General features: G+C 41.1%; 1 protein-coding gene across 17 annotated transcripts in view; it reads left to right on the top strand.

Annotated features, from left to right (window-relative positions):
- VPS13B (vacuolar protein sorting 13 homolog B) overlaps positions 1-22540 on the top strand; it is a 914031-nt gene that overhangs the window by 520430 nt on the left and 371061 nt on the right. For 16 of the 17 annotated variants that reach the window (XM_037892217.2, XM_037892214.2, XM_027818377.3 and 13 more), the window contains exons 23-24: positions 2736-2970; positions 10303-10523. In XM_037892217.2, the coding sequence (XP_037748145.1) occupies positions 2736-2970; positions 10303-10523 (456 nt within the window). Of the gene's footprint in view, positions 1-2735; positions 2971-10302; positions 10849-22540 lie in introns of those variants that run through there. The other variant, XM_043539297.1, reaches the window with a different exon arrangement.

Genomic DNA, 22540 nt, shown 5'->3' with positions numbered 1-22540 from the left:
CACAATTTTAGAAATACCATTTAATAGTTATTTAAAAAGGTAAAAAAGATTTATATGGTATCTTTAATATATGCTATTGATGTAATTTTAATTTTAAAATATTTTGATTACATATAATTTAAAGCACTTTCCATATCAATAAAATGATCTATAACATATATTACTATTATTATTTAATCCAACATATCATGCATCAGTATTGGGTGTATTCTTCCCTCCCTTTACCGGAACTTGCTGTAAGCCAAATCTCCGGGGAGAGATTGGGCAGGGGAGATGCACAGATTCTGCTTTCAGATACATGTGAAAATCCCATTGAAACTTGCTGGAATTTCATGAGGACAAAATTTGGCCCAATGAGAAATGTAACATGTTCCTTAAGAACCCACTGTTGAATGCGCTAATGGGCATTTCCCCATATAAACTGATAATTTCCTGTGCAAACAGGTAGTAATTGCCTGATTTGTACTGGAAAATATGTGTTTTTAGAGGTTCATCCATTGTGTCCTCCTTTAAAAACCTTAAATTATATATACCTCTAATTTAAGACCTCCTATATGATGCATTTATTTATTTATGCATGCTTTTTCACTTAAATTGGCTTGAATTTATATAGAAATATATTATGACACATTTTGTACCAGATTCTACCACCCATTAGTCCAGGAGCAGAAATCAATGAGCCAACTCACATTAATTCAAGGTACTACTGAACATGAAGGGTGGTACGATCGAGGTCTAAGTGAGTGATAGCTCCTTCTAAATAATATAAGGAGTGCTACAGTTGTGATTACACTTCAGTGTTGTTGATATGGCAAAATCAAATTAAACAGAGGAAAAACAAAATCAAATTAAACTGAGCAACTTGTATTCAATGCAATTTTGCAGATAAAGTATAAAAATCGTAGAGTTTCCTGGTTCTGTATACTTCTAAAGTGAACTTTGTTAAACATCTATTGTAGACCCTTGCGGTGAGTAAACTGATAGAACATTGTATCTCTGAGTTTGTGGAATTTGTGCTTTATTATTACCACATGTCTTGTATATTCTGGCAACATTTGATGTTAATCATCATGGAGATATATATTGGGTGATTTGTTATAAATTGCTTACTCAGTAAGTGCATTGATAAAACAAAAGCTACTCTGATCATAACTGCATTGCCTTTGTCATCTGTTTATCACTGCCCCACAGTGGTCTGAACTTCCACTTATTGCTAATAGACCAGAAAATGCTCTTATATGTCACCATAAAAATCTTCGAAAATCAAAATGTGTTACATTTGTAATAATACACAGTAGTTTCTTGTTCCGTATAAATAAAGTACATTCTAAACCATGGATCAATAAATTAGTTATCAAAGATGTAATTAACTTCATTTTACAGCTCAAATAACGCTAAAACTAGAAACAGAAACACACTTCATGTAATGTATTTATTTTTGCAAAATTCTACTTATATTTTTTGACAGTGAATGCTTGTCACTTTATCTCTGTCCACCAGGCTGGCAAATTATTTATGGTATTGAAGGATTCCAATCCCGTTACACATCATTATTGCTCTTGTGGGGGAATGTTAGCCTTTAGGGGAGGTTATCGTACACTAGGTCTTCATTATCATTTGTAAAATATAGTTTCATTAATTATATAAATTTAAAGTATCTTGAAGCATTTATTGGACACTGCTACATGAGTTACAAAGCAGCAAACAAAAATACTTTATCATGTCTTCAAATAACATCTTGCATCCAAAATATTGTGAAGAAACTGATTGAATCTTAGTTTGTATTTGCTTAACAAAGCATTCAAGTGTGCAGGCTGTTATGGTTATTTGATATCCAGGTGCAGAATATTACTTGCAAGAGCCAAGTAAGACTAACAGTCTTGAGCATACATTATCTCTGAATTAAGAAGTCATGATGAGTTCAGTCCTTGGTTTGGGCTTACTTAGCCTTGCTAGAAGTCTCTAAGGATATGGCAGAATTATCAAAACTGTTTCATAGCAGTCTAAGTAACCGTGCACTCGTGGAAACCGAAGTTTCATATGAAATCACATGTACTTGTTCTAATCTGAAAGGTGACAAAAGGAGACAAACCTGTTAGTTTCTAAACTTTGTTAATGTTTTTCATTACGATATATAGCTTGGTACTAATGAACATGTCGATATTTGGCTGAGGCTTTTATTTATGTTAGATTGACTGATTGAGCTTGACCTTTTTATGCACTTTAGTCACTGTTAACTACAAAGTAAGGGAAGAATCCTCACTAAAATAAATCTTTTTTAGAAAGTAACAGCATATAAAATGCTAGTCCGCTCTAGAGCCTTAGCTAGTGATAACAAAAGCTAATGAACTGCAAAAGGAGGAGGATTTTGTCACCTTTTCTGCCGGCACATTTTTTAACTCCATTATGTTTCCTGAAAACAGATGTGGACAGGCAGATATATGTTCAGCTTATGTGACTGCACCCTTTTGATCAAATTTATAGACCAAAATGGCACCTTTTCAGGTGTTATTTCTATATATGTAATTTATGAAATATATTGTAAGCATCTGCCATTTTCTGTTGTCCTTTCTTTTAATTCTGTTTAAGAATTTAGACAGGTTTTTAATCACCTGTGATATCTGTGATTCTGTGATATAGTGTTTGATTCTGTATTATAAATGAATAAATATGTTGGGAGAATGCTGAGATCTATTTCTGAGAATCCTGTCTTGGATTTGTTTTTGTTTTTCCAGCTTGAAGTGCAATCCTGTTGCATGTTTGTTCCAAATGACAGCCTGCCTTCCCCAAGTACAATTGTGTCTGGTGACATTCCTGGAACTGTCCGAAGTTGGTACCATGGACAGGCTGGTATGCCTGGTACACTTGTTCTTTGCTTGCCCCAGATAAAGATTATGAGTGCTGGACACAAGTACATGGAACCGCTGCAAGAAATCCCCTTTGTTATGCTAAGATCCATTCTTGAAGAAGGTACAGTATGAGAAATTTGGAAAGTTTTCCTGTTGTTATTTCAATGTATAATTCTGTTGTATGATCATTGTTTTATATTGCCAACATTTTGATATAAATCAGTCTTCTTACTAAAAGATTTCATATCCAAAATATGTGAGCTAAGTGCCACAGACAAATTTGCCTTCTTTAACCATGATCCATGAGCTGTACAACTATAGCAAAAATTTAAACTTTCTGGAAGTTTCCATGTGCATTTAATTCATTACTATAATCTTGAAACTATTAATTTTTTTAGAGAGGTTTTGCTTTTTTTGAGCATTTGCATTAAAGTGATCAGAGAAAATGGAGAATTCGTTAAAAGGTTTTCATAGGAGAATTTTGTACATAATATTTGTCTCCTTTTTTGCACACAAAGCTTACTAACGAAATTTACCAAAAAATTATAAAGCACAGATTATGGAAAATAGAGTAAGAAGTATTTTCAAGCACTACATTTGCTCCTCAGTGTCTGCCACATTTTGTGGTTTTACAACTACATTTTCCTATATTTTTTATTGATTTTTCCCTCCTCTTTTGTTCTGTAACAACCTGAGTCTCTCCTCCTCCACATGCACAACAGCGGAAACAGATTTCAGTGAATTTTTTAAACAATGAAACGCTCTGTAATGGTACTGTAAGTATTGTCAAATGCACAAAGTAAACAAGAATAGAGAAATAAATGTTTCCCCTAATTTATTTCAGGTAAAATAATCTTATTTGTTACATTAACAACAAAAAGTAAATATGTTTAAACAGAAATGTGATTTTTTTAAGTTGGTAGTGCCCTTTAAACCTTTTATGAAATTAGACCATACTTAAATTTTCTCAGACTCGGAAAGGAAGGAGCAGTCCGAGAAGGAGAGATGAATCCCCTTGGTTGGGATAAATCCTACTGTAAGGGATGTATTTGTGTGTGGCTTTGTGCTCTGGGAATAATGCCAAACAGAAGTTCTCACAATCTTGATATTTTTGATTCTCTAGTGGAGCTGTTGCTTTCTCCCATGCCAAAACTCCCCCCTTAAACAGACTAATAAAAAAATATTTTCAAAACTTTTAAGTCACCTTCTTTGTTTTCTCCATGCAGAGGTAAGTAATTTTTATAGTCTTTTATTAGGGAGACTCTAAATGACTATCTATATTTGAACAGGACTCCAGTGATGACATGTCATTCTTAAAACATGTTACCTTCTCTGTGAAATCATATGCATGTAACCTTACTCTTCCTGAAAGCTATTTTGGAACTGTTCATTCTTTCGTAAAGAAGATCTAAGCAAAGTCCAATTTCTTACAAGACTATGTAGTTACTCTGACTCCTATCTGCTTATTCACATGTTTTTTTACTTCTTTAAAAGAAAAAATAGCACAATCATCCTGTCATCTAGGAATATTGCAACTTTGTCAGGAAGGCTAATTGACCTCCAAATGTCAACATACAACAGAAACAACTCCCACACTCAAATCTTTTTGTTTCCAGAGCTCTGACAAGAGGATTCCTCTGAGATAACTGTAATCTGTAGGAGTAGTCACATTCAAAAGAGCATATTAAGCATGGCACTATAATTCAGAATTAATGTAACTTGGATAATATTACCAAGTCCTGTTGTCTCAGTGATCTCATGAGAGTAAGGGACACTCTCACAGACACAGGAACAGATCCCCTTCCAGATCTCCTCCCAAGAGACAAGATCCTTCTCCATATCCTTCCAAATTGTGAGAGTCCTCACACTCGGGTCCTAAAGACTTAGGCACACGTTAGCATTCCGACTATGAGGGTAAAGCACACAGAAGCAAGGATCCAACAGTACCAACTCTGGTACCAGCTAGTAAGCTGAAGAACTGGCATTTGCCAGCACGGACTGAGGGCTTCGGGCAGGACTCATTTTTGACTGCACCCATCATCCCGTAAGGACCCACTCACCGTTAAGCCTGTGATATACCAGATCCAACTATACCGACTACCATGACCCCTCACGTTGTGGGACGGACTGAGACTTATACCTCCCCTTGCCCTCCTATGCTCACAATCTCATTTGATTTTGGGTCAGTCTGTCTGAGGGACATTGATTGCTCAAATTAAAGAACCTTCAAAATGTATCTTCTGTATTTGCACTGTACAACATAACTTACTGAGTCTCTTTATATTGCTATCTCTACCTCTGTCTTTTCCATCATAAAGTCTTGTCATCCCAGCTGCAGTAAACAGTTCTTACATAAAACTAATTATAATCTGTGCACATGATTGATAAGTTGGACCAACCTGTGGCCAAACTCTTCACCATTCCAAACACAGCAATTTAATATTCTCAGAACAGTCGCAAGTGAAACTGCATCAAAACCTGAAAATCTGAATAAAAGCAGAAATGCCTGGCTGTATGGCCTTACAACACTTAGTTCCCTATGGTTTAAACTTGGAAGAGAATACAGTATGTTTATTTAATATTTGAAGTGACTGGAATTAAATATAGTGTTCCATGGAACAACTATTCAGAGTCTCTAATTGTAAATGACTTGTTTGATGTTTAATATCTTTTACTCCTTCACAAGGGAAAAGCCTAAGTTTTTATAAAGTGCTTTCCTGGATTGTTGTTTCTCAAGGATTCTATCTCTCTACAGTAGCTTTATATGAATAATAATAAATATAAATGCTACTTTTCAACACTGGAAAGCCTTTATTCAAAACAAACATGGTGGTGGAGTGAAGAAGTACAAATGATAAAAGATAAAGTTTAAAAGGAGTTAGGAGCAAATGAAACCTGAAGGAATACAAGGATGTGAAGAAAAGGTCCAGCAATAGTTGCAAAAGCAGAAGTCTTCAAGCAACTTTACACGAGACTTAGAACAAAGAAAGGGGGAAAAGAATGTAAAGGCTAGCAAAATCATTGGTCAGAATTACCAGATCTATAGAGGAAGTAAGGTTCACCAACAATGAAACTGGTATGGTGTTGACTCATGATATCGCATAAAGGATCGATGGAAAAGGTATCCAAGAGAGCAGTGCAACTTCCAAAATGATGAACTTTGGTGTAGTGGAGCCTATCATACCTGATGAAGTGGCCAATGCTATAAAAGAGATGAAAAATAATAAGGCTTTAGGCCCAGATAGATCCCTATTGAGACATTGAAAAAGCTTGGAATAGAAGTCATCCATTTGCCAACATCTCTGTTCAGTTTAATCATGAGATGGGAAAGGACACCAAATAAGTGGAGGGAAAGTATCTTGGTGCTGATATGCAAGGGAATAAGTGGCAATGGCAACTGCACAAATTAGAGAAGTATTAAGCTGATTAATCATATGATGAAACTGTCTGAGAGAGTCATTGATAAAAGACTAAGTGAGGTAAATATTAGCACAAATCAGTATGACTTCATGCCAGGAAGGTTGACAATTTTTGCATTTATGAAGCTAGTGGAAAAATACATAGAGAAAAGGAAAAATATTCACATGGCATTCATGGATCTCAAAAAGGACTTTGGCTGAGTTCCAAGAGAATTCATCTGGTGGAGTATGAGGGAGAAAATGTTACCAGAACTTTTTGTGTGGCTTGTTCAAGCCATGTATGTAGGTGCAAAGTCAACAGTCAGAACTTATGGTTGTGAAACAGACGTACTATCAGTAAAGGTGGGAGTGCCTCAGGAATCAGCACTAAGCCATTTCTTGTTTATACTCATCCTGGATACCCTCAAGAGGAACATACAAAAGGAAGCATCTTGGTGCATGCTATTTGCAGATAATATCATTCTATGCAGTGAGGAAAAAGAGAGTCTTAGAAGAGGATCTTGATAAATGGAGGGGTATGTAATTTCAGTAATGTGCACACTGAAGAATTATCTTTGAAACTAGGTGAGCAAACAATACCAAAAATACAAAGTTTCAATATCTGGGTTCCAAAATCTGACGAAGTGGAGGAAAAATTAGAGGTAGGATAATAAATACCTGGCTCTGATGGAGAGAGGTAAGCGGAAAGTACCAGTAAGAATAAAAAGAAAAGTCTATAAAGCGGTGTCCATCTAGTTTTAATGGGTGGCGCTGGGTGTTGGGCAACAAAGAAAAAACATTCTCTTCCACAGAAACGAGAATGTTGAGATGGATTAGTGGTGTAAGCAAGACCGATTACATGAGGAATGTGTATATTAGAGACATGCTCAAAATAAAACCCATACGTAAAAGAGTAAGGGAGTATAGGCTCAGATATTTGTTCATGTAAAGTGCAGTCCTGACAACTACATGGGTAAGAGAAGCCAACAGATCAGGATTGAAGGAAAAACACAGAGAGGCTAACCCAAGAAGTAGTGGTGGGATGCCCTAAAGGAAGACATATTAGCATGTGGTATAATAGAGGATATGGCATTGAACAGAAGAATTTCGAGGGAGAGGACTCAGAGCAGACCCCATTTGATGAGATGAATGTAAGGAAGAAGACTTTCTATCCTAAAAGTGGCATTTATAAACACAAGAAGTTGTTAAACCAGTTGAGTATAACTGTTACCATCTTTTGCATTAATTTTCAAATCCACTAATAGTTCAAGTAACTGAGTTATAAATCATCTGAAAGAAGAAAAAATAAGGCTTTATCCAGATCTCAAGTTTGTGAGTAAAAGGAATTTTTAGCAACATTCTTGCCATATTGAGGATCTGCAATGTTCATCTCATATTCTGGCTCAAAAAAGATCTAGGGTGAAATACTGGCCCCACTGAAGGGCTATGACTCATATGAAGGGTCAGTTGGAAGGCTTCAGAGATTTCTTCTGCTCCTACTGTTGTAAACAGTGGTGCCTGGCTTCCCTTCATACGTACTAGTAAGTGGGATTTTAAACAAATGTATTTTGAATTACATTTCTTTTGAAGTGTAGACACTTTAAATTGTTTCTGAACCTTCATCCATTCACCCAACAATGAATATTGGCCACCAAAGTAAAACAAAATAATTAAGGCAAAATTAAAGCATTATAAACAACTACAGAACAAAAATTTCTCTAACACTTGGGCAGTTTAAAGTAGATATGGTATGCATGGTGGAATAAGGAACATTAAATATTATTTTTGGGTGATCTCTAACTAGTCACTGAAAAATATCCAGTATTCAATTACTATGGTGATCACTGAGAAAGGAAAAATCATATATTTTAATAAATAAGCCATTAGAATCTACTTCAAGTTTTTGAACAGTTTTCCATCCTAAACAATTAATATTTTGTATTTCTTGGATGAATTAAATTTTTTGGAGAATTTTACATATGTAAACAGAAGTCTTTACAAAATATTTTAAAGCAAGTCTAGCTGAATTTTATTTTGTACATAATTTGGAACCTTTCTTCAGTTTGTAAATAACTTTAGAATAAGTTCTAAGTTTTCAGTTCTTGTATGTTCTCATGCAGTGCTTTATGGCTATCCTAGTGACCATAAATGAGTTATTGCTGGTGTCACCTCTGGAAGCACCAATCAAACTCTTACCAAAGTAGCATGGTGAAGACTTCTGGCTTCAGCTTTATTCTAACTTCATCTTTTTTTTAAGTATAGTTTAAGTAGTTAACCATCAGTTAACTCAACACTTAATTTCTGGTATTGCTTAGCTGTATTGTTTGAAGCCCCACAGGAACCTCAGGACTGCAGACTATTCCCAAGCAGGAAATCCCCAATGTAACTCTCCATTAATTAGTGAGTTGGACATACCGGTTAAGGTGCTTTATAACTCCATGCACTGGAAAGGCCCAGTCCCATGTATTTAATTGCCATTTCCTGATATCATATGCCCACTCTCCCAAGCCTCACTTTGGGACATGAGACCAACTTGTGTCTCTTCTTACCACAAAGTCACCTGCTCAAAGCTGTGACAAATAAAGTCTCATCACCAGCCCAGCCCTGTTAATTTGTTGTAGGAAAGAGAACTTCTCCTCATGTGTCTCCTGCAAACTGAATAAGTCCTATTAAAAATATAAGGATGTCACAGAGCTGGTTGCGCTTTCACTTATTGGACACTCACCAGACTGCTTTGCTTAGATTCCAGCCCTGGATGTATGTTCTCCTGAGCTCCAGGTACTGTCTCTTTGTTCGGCCTCTAGGCTCACTCTAGGCATGGACTATCTATCTAGGATCCCATGGTCCAGCTTTCCTAGTCCCCAAGACCAATGCCGAACTCCAATTCCACACACCATCCTCAGAACTCCACCCTCCTGGGTCCTCTGGTTTATAGTTTAATCCATGCAAAATAGGCCACTGGTCCGGTATTAAATCCAGCAGTCCTGCTTTTCTAGGGTTTCACCCCCATCCGGTACTCAGACAAAACTGATTGTTTTGGTTTTGTCCAGCATTGAATAGGGGATGCCATTTTGAAGAGCATACTGCTCTGCTCCCACCAGCATGACCTCGCATGCAACGTGATGCCAGTGGAGCCACGTGGTGAACTTTTCAAAATGGCACCTGGATGTGGTAGGAAATTGCACACATCGTGCATCCAAGTTCACCCTGGCAGGGGAGGGGTTATGCTGGCAAGAGCAGGTGCATACCATTCCTGAAAGTACCGGAATGTCCAGTATTCTGGGAATACATGAGTGGCCACCCTAATGCAAAATAAGAAACACTTGTACACCATCCCCTGCCTGAGTTTTCCTCACCACTGGTGAATGTTCTTTGGGATTTGGTCAGTGTCCTTTAGGGTCCAAGGTCCCTTTTTCCAGATCTCAGTCCTCCAACTCACAATCTTAAATTTGCAAAATGATAATCCTCCATCATGACTCCTATTCACAGTAGTAGCTGTATGAAAAACTTCATAGACTGTAGAGTGTGTGTGTGTGTGTGTGTGACTGACTAAAGTCTAATTTTGCTACTGATAAACTGAAGTCACTGGTCCTGCTCACAGAGCTGGATATTTTTCAAAGCGAGTAAGGTGACTGGTCTCTTAATTAAGGAAACCTCTTTGATACAAGGCAATACAAGACATTTACAGCAGACATATGCTCACTTAGTTTTAATATATTCAGATGGATTTTTAAAAACACGGTGCTGAAAAATCAAGTAAATCAACAAGGTATTGTCCTTTAACATTGTTCTGCCGGATTTATTTGCAGTGTGAAATGAAAAACAAATCAGATTTTCTTTTTTTATCTCCAGGCGCCGTATCAAAGAGTATTTTATTAGGATTTGGGACCTGGTCCAAGTGCCCATTGAAGACTTCTATTAATTTCAGTGTGTTTTGGATCAGGCCCATTCTGAATTTCATTTATTACTTACTATTTGAATAATGTTGAGAAAAATCATCACTTAACATTTAGAGGCATGCAGTTATAAAACTATTTTTTCTCTTTAATCACCAGGTGATGCCTTCCCTTGGACAATCAGTCTGCATCATTTCAGTGTGTATACTCTTCTTGGACAACAAATGACACTTAATTTAGTGGAACCCATGGGCTGTACTTCTACTCTAGCTGTCACTTCACAAAAACTACTTGCCTCAGGGCCAGAATCCAGACACTCGTTTGTTGTTTGCCTCCATGTCGACCTTGAGTCACTTGAAATAAAATGCTCCAACCCCCAGGTTGGTATATTTAATTGATTTATGAAAGGAAATTAAAAATAACTTGAATTAAGTACAATTGTTCTGCATTTTGTTGAGGAGGTTCTCTTTTATTAAACATCTTAATTTTTTTTTAAATTGGGCCATCAAGATCAGGGTACTTAGAGTAGATTTGCTTTGAAGCTCTCTCAAGTTTTGTAATTTAAACTCTTCTCAAAATGTAATAGCTACAGCATAAATGCATCTTTTGGCTGATGGAATGAAATCAGTTGCAGATGTACTATTGTTAAATGCTGAAGCACTGTTCAACTGTCTTGAATAAATTTGTTGAAATGGTCTAATGATCAAATTGATCAAATTCTCACACAGTCTCTCATTCAGCATGGAATGTTTTCAAACAAGCTTTGATATCCTTTATTAAAGGGGAAAACTGAAAGGGAATTGTTTAAAAGAATGCAGATTTTCACCATAAATGTATTCTTTAAAAGGTAGGTATGTTACATGTACTACTGAAAACTGCATTTTAATTGAGTTAGATACAAGTTACTCTACAGTGGCCTGAAGTCACTCCAAATAGGAGAGATTTTCTATGCAAATTTTCAATGCACTGCACTGTGTTTAATAATGTTTTTGTTGTCGGTTGTATCATCTTAACTATAGTTCTGATGAAGTTGTCACCTCTTGTTATGGATGATTATAATTCAGGCGCCGTCAATGTGCGTGGTACTGTACAAGACACTGCTTTCAGACAATTTCTTCTTCAAAAAGCTAGCTATCAATGAGACAAGACAGATAAAAGAGACACAGTGGGTAGTCCAGTGAAGAGGATTCTTGAAGGAATTTTCAACTATTAGTGCTTAATAAAATAAAAGTATGTCATAAGAATGGCCATACTGGGTCAAACCAGTGGTCCATCTAGCCCAGTGTCCTGACTTCTGCCATTTTTGATGCTTCAAAAGGAATGAACAGAACAGGGCAATTATCAGGTGATCCATCCCTTGTTGTCCATTCCCAGCAGTTAGAGGTTTAGGCTTATCCAGAGCATGGGGTTGTATCCCCGACCATCTTGGCTAGTAGCTAGTATCCTCCATGAACTTATCTAATTCCTTTTTGAACCCAGTTATACTTTTGGCCTTCACAACATTCCCTGGCAATGAATTCCACAAGTTGACTGTGCATGGTGTAAAGAAGTACTTCCTTTTGTATGTTTTAAACCTGCTGCATATCAATTTCATTGGGTGACCCTTGTTCTTGTGTTATGTGAAGGGGTAAATCACACTTCCTTATTCACTTTCTCCGTGCCATTCATGATTTTATAGACCTCTATCATTTCCCCACTTAGTCATCTGTTTTCTAAGCTGAACAGTCCCAGTCTTGTTTACCCCTCCTCACATGGAAGCTGTTCCACACATTTAATTGTTTTTGCTACTCTTCCTTCTAACTTTTCCATTTCTAATATATAATTTTGAGACTAGAACTCGACACACGTTCAAGGTGCGGGTGTACCATGGATTTACATAGTGGCATTATGATATTTAATGTCTTATTATTTATCCCTTTCTAAAGGTTCCTAACATACTCTTAGCGTTTTTGACTGCTGCTCCCCATTGAGAGGATGTTTTCAGAGAACTATCCACAATGACGCCAAGATATTTTTCTTCAGTGGTAACTGCTAATTTAGATCCCATCATTTTGTATGTATAGTTGGGATTATGTTTTCCAATATGCAATACTTTGTATTTATCATCACTGAATTTTCATGTATCGTTTTGTTGCCCAGTCACCCAGTTTTGTGCTATTCCTTTATAACACTTAGCAGTCTGCTTTGGAATTAACTATCTTGAGTAATTTTGTATCGCCTGCATACTTTCCCACCTTGCTATTTACCCCTCTTTCCACCAATTTTACTCCATTGTTTAACCATTTTTCAGTCCTCTTACTATTTCTTTTAATTTGGGGTATACATTTAATTTGAGCCTCTATTATGGAGCTTTTAAAAAGTTTCCATGCAGCTTGCAGGCATTTTACTTTTGTGACTGTTGTTTTTATTCCATTTAACTAGCTTCCTAATGTTTGTGTAGTTCGGCTTTCTGAAATTAAATGCTCCGGTGGGAGGCTTCTTTTGTATTTCCGCTCCCCCCCACAAGGATGTTAAATTTATTTATATTATGGTTGCTGTTACTGAGCTGTTCAGCTATATTCACCTCTTGGACCAGATCCTGTGCTCTACTTAGAACTAAAAGAAGAATTGTCTCCCCTCTTGTGGGTTCCAGGACTAGCTGATCCAAAAAGCAATCATTAATGGTGTTGACAAACTTTATCTCTGCATCCCTTCCTGAGGAGACGTACTTAGTCAATGTGGGGATAGTTGAAATCCCCCATTATTATTGGGTTTTTTATTTTGAAAGCCTCTCTAATCTCCCTTAGCATTTCAAAATCACCATCACCATCCTGGTCAGGTGTTCGGTAGTGTATTCTGAATGCTATACTCTTAGTATTCAAGCATGAAATTTCTGTCCCTAGAGAATCTATGATACAGCTGGATTCATTTAAGATTTTACTATATTTGACTCTTTCTTTCACATATAGTGCTACTCCTCCACCTGCAAAACCTACTCTGTCATTCCTATACATTTTATACCCTGGCATTACCATGTCCCATTGATTGCCATCATTCCACCAAGTTTCTGTGTTGCTTGTTGTGTCAATATCCTCATTTGATAGCAGGCACTCAAGTTCACCCATCTTAAAGGGTATGTCTACACTACGAAATTAGGTTGAATTTATAGAAGTCGATTTTTTAGGAAGTTATTTTATACAGTCGATCGTGTGTGTCTCCACTAAGCACATTAAGTTGGTGGAGTGCGTCCACAGTACCATGGCTAGCATCTACTTTTGGAGTGTTGCACTGTGGGTAGCTATCCCACAGTTCCCACAGTCTCCGCCGCACATTGGAATTCTGGGTTAAGCTCCCAATGCCTGATGGGGCAAAAACATTGTCGCGGGTGGTTTTGGGTACATGTCGTCAGTCGTCCCTCCCTCCGTGAAAGCAATGGCAGATAATCGTTTTGTGCCTTTTTTCCGTGCGGATGCAATGCTGCTTTCAGCAGACGGTGCAGTAGGACTGCTAACTGTCATCATCGAACCACCGCTTCCGCTGCAACTCTGCTCTGCTGCTCTTGTCTCGATAGCGAATTTCTCCATGTTGGCTGTCATGGGCTCCCGCTTCTGCTGCAACTCTGCTCTCCTGAATCCACCTCGCAGGTCATCAGCCACCGCTTCCGCTGCAACTCTGCTTTCCTGCTCTCCTACAGACGCCATACCATGGCAAGCGTGCAGCCCGCTCAGCTCAACTCACTGACACCACCGCTGTTGTGTCCTGGTGTTGCTGGCAGAAGACGGTGAAGTAGGCCTGCTAAACATCGTCATCCACTGCTTCCGCTGCAACTCTGCTTTCCTGCAGACGCCATACCACGGCAAGCATGGAACCCACTCAGATCACCGCAGCAGTTATGAGCATTGTAAACACCTCGCGCATTATCCTGCAGTACGTTCAGAACCAGAACCTGCAAAACCAGGCGAGGAAGCGACGGCAGCGTGGTGACGAGATTGATGAGGACATGGACACGGACTTCTCTCAAAGTACGGGCCCCGGCAATTTGGACATCCTGGTGGCAATGGGGCAGGCTTATGCTGTGGAACGCCAATTCTGGGCCCAGGAAACAAGCACAGAGTGGTGGGACTGCATAGTGTTGCAGGTCTGGGATGATTGCCAGTGACTGCGAAACTTTCACATGCGTAAGGGCACTTCCATGGAACTTTGTGACTTGCTTTCCCCTGCCCTGAAGCGCAAGAATACTAAGATGAGAGCAGCCCTCACAGTTCACAAGTGAGTGGCGATAGCCCTCTGGAAGCTTGCAAGGCCAGACAGCTACTGGTCAGTCGGGAATCGATTTGGAGTGGGAAAATTTACTGTGGGGGCTGCTGTGATCCAAGTAGCCAATGCAATCACTGAGCTGCTGCTACTATCAAAGATAGTGACTCTGGGAAATGTGCAGGTCATAGTGGATGGCTTTGCTTCAATGGGGTTCCCTAACTGTGGTGGGGCGATAGACGGAATGCATATCCCTATCTTGGGACCGGACCACCTTGGCAGCAGCCAGTACATAAACTGCAAGGGGTACTTTAAAATGGTTCTGCAAGAACTGGTGGATCACAAGGGACGTTTCACCAATGTCAACATGGGATGGCCAGGAAAGGTACATGATGCTCACATCTTCAGGAACTCTGGTCTGTTTGAACAGCTGCAGGAAGGGTCTTACTTTTCAGACCAGAAAATAACCGTTGGGGATGTTGAAATGCCTATAGTTATCCTTGGGTACCGAGCCTACCCCTTAATGCCATGGCTTATGAAGCCATACACAGGGGCCCTGGACAGTCGTAAGGAGCTGTTCAACTATAGGCTGAGCAAGTGCAGAATGGTGGTAGAATATGCATTTGGATGTTTAAAAGCATGCTGGCGCAGTTTACTGACTCGGTTAGACCTCAGCGAAACCAATATTCCCATTGTTATTGCTGCTTGCTGTGTGCTCCACAATCTCTGTGAGAGTAAGGGGGAGACATTTATGGCAAGGTGGGAGGTTGAGGCAAATCTTCTGGCTGCTGATTACATGCAGCCAGACACCGGGGCGGTTAGAAGAGCACAGCAGGAAGCGCTGCGCATCAGAGAAGCTTTGAAAACCAGTTTAATGACTGGCCAGGCTACGGTGTGAGAGTTCAGTTTGTTTCTCCTTGATGAAATCCCGCCCCCTTGGTTCACTCTACTTCCCTGTAAGCCAACCGCCCTCTCCCCCTTCAATCACTGCTTGCAGAGGCAATAAAGTCGTTGTTTCAAATTCATGCATTCTTTATTAATTCGTCACACAAATAGGGTGATAACTGCCAAGGTAGCCCAGGAGGGGAGGAGGGAAGGACAAGGCCACACTGCACTTCAAAACTTATTGAATGCCAGCCTTCTGTTGCTTGGGCAGTCCTCTGGGGTGGAGTGGTTGGGTGCCAGGAGGCCCCTCCCCACTGTATTCTTGGGCATCTGGGTGAGGAGGAGATGGAACTTGGGGAGGAGGGCGGGCAGTTACACAGCGGCTGCAGCGGCGGTCTGTGCTCATGCTGCCTTTCCTGCAGCTCAACCATATGCCGGAACATATCAGTTTGATCCTCCAGTAGCCTCAGCATTGCCTCCTGCCTCCTCTCATCATGCTGCCGCCACCTATCATCTTGCTCTAACCAGCTCTCCCCACGTTCATTTTCTGCTTTCCTGGACTCTGCAGTTGTCTGCCTCCATGCATTCTGCTGAGCTCTTTCAGTGCGGGAGAACTGCATGAGCTCAGAGAACATTTCATCATGAGTGCAGTTTTTTTTGCCTTCTTATCTGCTCTAGCCTCTGGGACGGAGATGATAGGGGGAGCGCTGAAACATTTGCAGCTGCGGGAGGAAAAAAAGGGAGAGTAGTATTTTAAAAGACACATTTTAGAGAACAATGGGTAGACTCTTTCACGATGAATGGTTTCAAACAGCAGTGCCCTCCTTTCCCGTACCAAGCACCCATTGGGTTGGCCATTTAAAAGGAGGGGCTGCGGTTTTCGGGTTAACGTGCAGCACAAACCCAACTAAACCACACCCCTGCACCCAGTTCTCTGGGATGATCGCTTCACCCCTCCTCCCATCGCATAACTAGTATCAGGGAAGATCCCTGCCAGCCAAACGCAAACAGCTCAGCGTGAACGCCCCCCCACCGCATGTCTAAAAGCGGGGATGATTTCTTTTCAGCCACAGGCAAATAGCCCATCAGGAACGGCCACCTCTGAATGTCCCGTTAATAAAATTCCCCTATTTCAACCAGGTGACCATGAATAATATCACTCTCCTGAGGATAACACAGAGAGATAAAGAACGGATGTTGCTTGAATGCCCGCAAACACTGGGACCATACGCTGCCATGCTTTGTTATGCAGTGATTCCAGACTACGTGCTACTGGCCTGGTGTGGTTAAGTGTCCTACCATGGAGGACGGAATAAGGCTGCCCTCCCCAGAAACCTTTTGCAAAGGCTTTGGGTGTACATCCAGGAGAGCTTCATTAAGATATCCCTGGAGGATTTCCGCTCCATCCCCAGACACGTTAACAGACTTTTAAAGTAGCTGTACTGGCCGCGAATGCATCCCAAGTCTTCAGGGCAAATTAATCATTAAACACGCTTGCTTTTAAACCATGTATTATATTTAGAAAGATACAGTCACCAGAGGTGCTTTCTCTGTCTTCAAGGTCCGGGAGCCCGCCTTGGGTGGGTATTGGCTCCAGGGTGATAAACAGTTCCTGGCTGTTGGGGAGAACGGTTTCATCCTCCGCCTCATCATCATCTTCCTCATCCCCAAAATCCTCATCCCTGTTGCGTGAAACTCCCCCCCCACTTGCAGGAGTCCACGTACGGGGTGGGGTAGTGGTAGGGGCACCACCTAGAATTGCATGCAGCTCATAATAGAAGCCGCATGTCTGGGGTTCTGACCCAGAGTGGCCGTTTGCCTGTTTGGTTTTTTGGCAGCCTTGCCTGAACTCCTTAATTTTCATGCGGCACTGCTGCTGGTCCCTGTTACAGCCTCTGTCCTTCATTCCCTTGGAGATTTTTTTCAAATATTTTGGCATTTTGTCTTTTGGAACGGAGTTCTGATAACATGGATTGGTCTCCCCATACAGTGATCAGATCCAGTACCTCCCGTTCGGTCCATGCTGGAGCTCTTTTGTGATTCTGGGACTGCATGGTCACGCCACGCTGGCCAAACAGGAAATGAAATTCAAAAGTTCCCGGTGCTTTACCTGTGTACCTGGCTAGTGCATCTGAGTTGAAAGTGCTGTCCAGAGCAGTCACAATGGAACACTCTGGTATAACTCCCAGAGGCCAATACCCATCGAATTCAGGTTTCAGAGTAACAGCCGTGTTAGTCTGTATTCGCAAAAAGAAAAGGAGGACTTGTGGCACCTTAGAGACTAACCAATTTATTTGAGCATAAGCTTTCGTGAGCTACAGCTCACTTCATCGGATGCATACTGTGGAAACTGCAGAAGACATTATATACACAGAGACCATGAAACAATACCTCCTCCCATCCCACTCTCCTGCTAGTAATAGCTTATCTAAAGTGATCACTCTCCTTACAATGTGTAACTTGATTATCATACACATTGTAAGGAGAGTGATCACTTTAGATAAGCTATTACCAGCAGGAGAGTGGGGTGGGAGGAGGTATTGTTTCATGGTCTCTGTGTATATAATGTCTTCTGCAGTTTCCACAGTATGCATCCGATGAAGTGAGCTGTAGCTCACGAAAGCTTATGCTCAAATAAATTGGTTAGTCTCTAAAGTGCCACAAGTACTCCTACCCATCGAATTGTGTCCACACTACTCCAAATTCGACCTGGTGATGTCAATTTCAGTGCTAATCCCCTCATGGGGGAGGAATACAGAAATCAATTTTAAGAGCCCTTTAAATTGACAAAAATGGCTTTGTCATGTGGACAGGTGCAGGGTTAAATAGATCTAACGCTGCTAAATTCGACCTAAACTCGTAGTGTAGACCAGGGCTTAGTATTTAGACTTCTTTCATTTGTATGCAAGCACTTATGAAATTTGTCAATATTTACTTGTCTGCCTTCATGTGGTGTAATTGAATGGGACTCTTTTTCGTTGCACTGTTTCTCTTCAGCTCCTAGCTGTACTTTATCAACTTCTATCCTCTCCTCTTCACTAGGATATAGAGAAACCCCGTTAATAGTTCATTAGTAGATCTTCCCCTAAGGATTGCCTCTGACCAAACCATATGCTCCTCCGAACCTGTCAGCCTTCTCCAGCCCATAGTTTAAAAACTTCTCTACAATCCTTTTCAATTTTACATGCCAGCAGTCTTGGTTTAGGTGGAGCCCATCATTCCAGCATAGGCTCCTCTTTTCCTAAAAGGATTCCCAGTTCCTAATAAACCTAAAACGCTCCTCCCTACACCATTGTGTCATCCATCCATTGAGACCCTGCAGTTCTAGCTGTCTAACTGGCCCTGCGTGTGGAACTGCAAGCATTTCAGAGAATGCTACCATGGAGGTCTTGGACATCAATCTATTACCTCACAGCTTAAATTTGGCCTCCAGGACATCTCCTCCAATTTTCCCTATGTCGTTGGTACCTGTCTATACCACAACCATCGGCTCCTACCCAGCACTGCACATGTCTGTTTAGATATCTTCGAAGGTCCGCAATCTTTGCATCTGGCTGGCAATTCATCATGCGATTCTCCCAATCATCACAAACCAGTTATCTGTATTTCTAATAATCAAATCCTCCATTACTATTAACATTCTCTTCCTAACAACTGGGATTCCTTCCCCCCAGAGGGGTATCCTCAGTGTGAGAGAATACCATGACATCATCTGGAAGGAGGGTCTCAACTATGGGATCGTTTCCCTCCACTCCAATTTGATGTTCTCCTTCCCTGAAACTTTCATCCTCCTTGACAGCACAGAGGCTGTCAGACTGGAGGTGGGGCCACTTTACTGTGTCCCGAAAAGTCTCATCTATGTACCTCTTTGTGTACCTTGGTTCCTCCAGTTCAGCCACTCTGGTCTCAAGAGCCCATACTCGGCCTTTGAGGGCCATGAGTTGCTTGTGCCTAATGCACGCATAAGCTACCTACCCACAAGGCAGGTAATCTTACATGCTGCATTCATTGCAATAAACTAGATAGCCTCCTCTCTACTACTGGACTTCTGCCTGCATTCTTTTTACTCCTGCAGATTTTTTTGCTTTTTTGTTTTGCCAAAGGTGGTTCTTCAAGTGGGTGCCTCTGTGTGTGTTCCATTCATGGAGTGCATGTGCCCCATGCACCTGAGACTGGAAAATGTTTTGTTTACAATGTGCATTGCTTTGCAAATGCACCCTACTGTCCATACTCCCAGTCAAGAGTATAAGGCATGGTGGGGACTGACCACCTCTCCAGTTCCTTTCTTCCACCTGTGGTCTGAGGTGGAACTTCTCTAGTGTCTGTAGCTTTACTTGGTGTTCTTTGTTTTATTAGTTTTAAATAGTTGCAAATAGAACTTTGTTAGCTTAGTTTTAGTTTTAGCTAAGCCTCTTACAGAGCTTCGTGGGTGCCCTCCATCTCTGGGTACTGGGTACCTAGCATGCCCACAGCCCCAGGTTTCAAGAACTGGGTCCTTTGTCTTTGGACCCTCATGGCCAGTTACAGCCCTGACGTATATTTCTGTTGCCTCAGAAAACCACATATTCCCTCCAACTGTAGCATCTGTGAGACTTTCAGTCGCCAAACTCATCAATCCTGTGAGTTCAGACTTCAAACATTCCTGATGGATTGCTTGATGAGACAAGAGTCCAACCCCAGCCTGTGCCCTTTTGAACACGGTTGTCTCCGGCTCCAGGACCCCTGTAAGCAGAGTTAAGAACTCTAACAGAAAATGGGAAACACGAAGAGGATAAGAATGAACACCTCCACAACAACATATGTGAGAAACCCACTTCTAAATCCTCAAAGAAAAGGACTTTTTACCTGACCCACTCAGTCAAGTAAGGCTATGCATTCCAGTACGGGTGTGTCAGGAGTTGAGTACTCATCCCTCAGCACTGAAAACCAAAAAGGTTCAGAGGCTGCTGTCTACTGAAGTAGCAGTACTGGGACTGTCCTTGGTACTAGTGAGGGAAAGGAGTAATTGGATGCCTCCAGCACTGATGGTACTGATCGACCTGGAGAAGGAATCGCTGGTACTGAGAACCACTGCCTGACCAAAACTAGGATCCTGCGAGGTGGGGAGAGTATATGAGGCTTGCAGACAGTTCCTGCCACTTATCTAGAACCTCCCACCTCACAGGGTCCTAGAGTTTAGGATCCAGCCTGAGCCTGGAAGTCTACACTGCAGGTTTTTAATTGCAGTGCAGACATAACCTGAGAGAGTTCACGAAGGTATTATCAGGAGAGTTTCTGCACCTGTGTCATGAGGACATGTTAGTGTTCCCTTACCAGGACAACTGGTTGCTCACAGGGAAGTCATGCTAGGAAGTTCAGGTAGCAACTCTATCCTTACTTGGCCTTTTACAATAATTAGGACTCTGAGTAAGTGCAGAAAAGTCCACTATAACCCCATACAGACTATAGACTCTATTGGAACAACTCTGCACTCAGATACTGCCAGGACATACCTAATTCATGACTGGTTCCAGGCTATGATGATGCTCATCATATCAATTCTGCGGGAGCCCCCAAACAATAGTGAGATCCTGTCTCACCCTCTTAAGCCACATTTTTTCATGTACATATGAGAGACCTTGTGGGAAACTTTATCTTCAATGTCTTCAGGCTTGGTTACAGACAGCCTCTGTCCCAGACAGACACAGTCTAAACAAGTTGATTTTGCTCCCCAACAGGATACTAGCCTCACTCACCTACTGGAAAAATATGGAGACAATATATGTAGGGATTCTGTTCATCTCTCCTCCACCCACCAAAAGTTGATTACAGATGCCTCTCTGTTAGGTTGGGGGAGCCCACCTAGATGAGCACATATCCCAAGGTACTTTGTGACCAAATGCTATACAGCAAAATGAAAGAAATTTTCCACATGGTGTCAGCATCATCAGTGATCCCCAGAGGGTTCGGGGAGATCCCAACTATGTTGGACTATTTCCTTTCTCTGAAAATGTTTGGATTGTCGTTCAGTTCCTTTCAGGTACACTTAGCAGCTATTACTGCCTTTCAACCCCAGTGAACAACTATGCAATCGTCACCCATCTGGTCTCCATGTGGTTATTTAAAGGCCTTTTCAGAGTCATTTCTCCAGTACTGAAACCAGCCCCAGTATGGGATGGCAATCTAGTTCTATTTGCATTAACAAATCCCCCATTTGAACCTTTGTCCTCATATGCTTTCAGTCATCTATCCATGAAAATTGCCTTTCTTGTCACAATTATCTCAACAAGGAGAGTGGAAGAACTGGGAGCCCTTATGGCAGACCCTCTATATGCAGTCTTCCATAAGGATAACGTTTTCCTTAAGATTACATCCCAAGTTTGTTCCAAAGGTGAGCTCAGAGTTCCACCTAAACCATGTCATCCTCTTTACCTGTCTTATACCCAAAGCCACATGTCAGAAAGAAAACCATGAAGCTGCACACTTTGGATGTCCAATGAGCCTGAGCTTCCTACCTAGAGAGAACAACGTTCATCAGGAAATCCCCTAAACTATTTGTCTCCTTGGCTGAATGTATGGGAGGAGAAGCTGTCTCCTCATGGAGGCTTTCTACATGGATTTTGGGCTACATCTTGCTTTGCTATAAATAGACTGCAATCTTCCCCCACAAGATGGGAGGGTACATTTCACTAGGGTTCAGGCAGCCTCTGTAGCTTTCCTACAACATGTCCCTGTTCTCAAGATATGTAGGGCAGCAATGTTAGCTTTGTGAGACATTGTGCCTTGGTGCCAGCTTCGACAGCCCTTTGGCAAAGTATTTCTTCAGTCGGGGGGTACAGTCAAGTTGCTTGCACCCTCCTTCTTAGTGAATAATGCTTGTGAGTCATCTTGAGTGAAATACATGTAGCAACCACGACTTGAGAAAGAAAGAAAGAATGATTACTACGTTGTACAGTAATTGGAGTTCTTCGGGATGTGTGGTCCGTATGGGTGTGTCTATGCTGCAGCTGGGGTGAACCTCCCAGTCAGGGGAGACATTAGTGGGGCTTGTGCTGGTTCACTAAAAATAGGTGTGTGGATGTTGCTGTACCATCAGAGGCTCAGGCTAGCCACCTGAGCTCAAGCCCAGCCTACCCCCTAGATCCAATCTTGGGTAGCTAGCCTGAGCCTCTATCAGTGATGCAATGTCCACACTGCTATTTTTAGCGTACTAGGTTAAACCCCACTAGCATGAGTCTGTTTACTCAAGATGGGAGGCTTGCTCCGAACCGCAGTGTCAACATACCTTATGTGTATTCCA

Source organism: Chelonia mydas, chromosome 2 (assembly GCF_015237465.2).
Source record: "Chelonia mydas isolate rCheMyd1 chromosome 2, rCheMyd1.pri.v2, whole genome shotgun sequence".
Lineage (NCBI taxonomy): Eukaryota > Metazoa > Chordata > Testudines > Cheloniidae > Chelonia > Chelonia mydas.
This window is presented reverse-complemented; position numbering and strand designations above follow the sequence as displayed.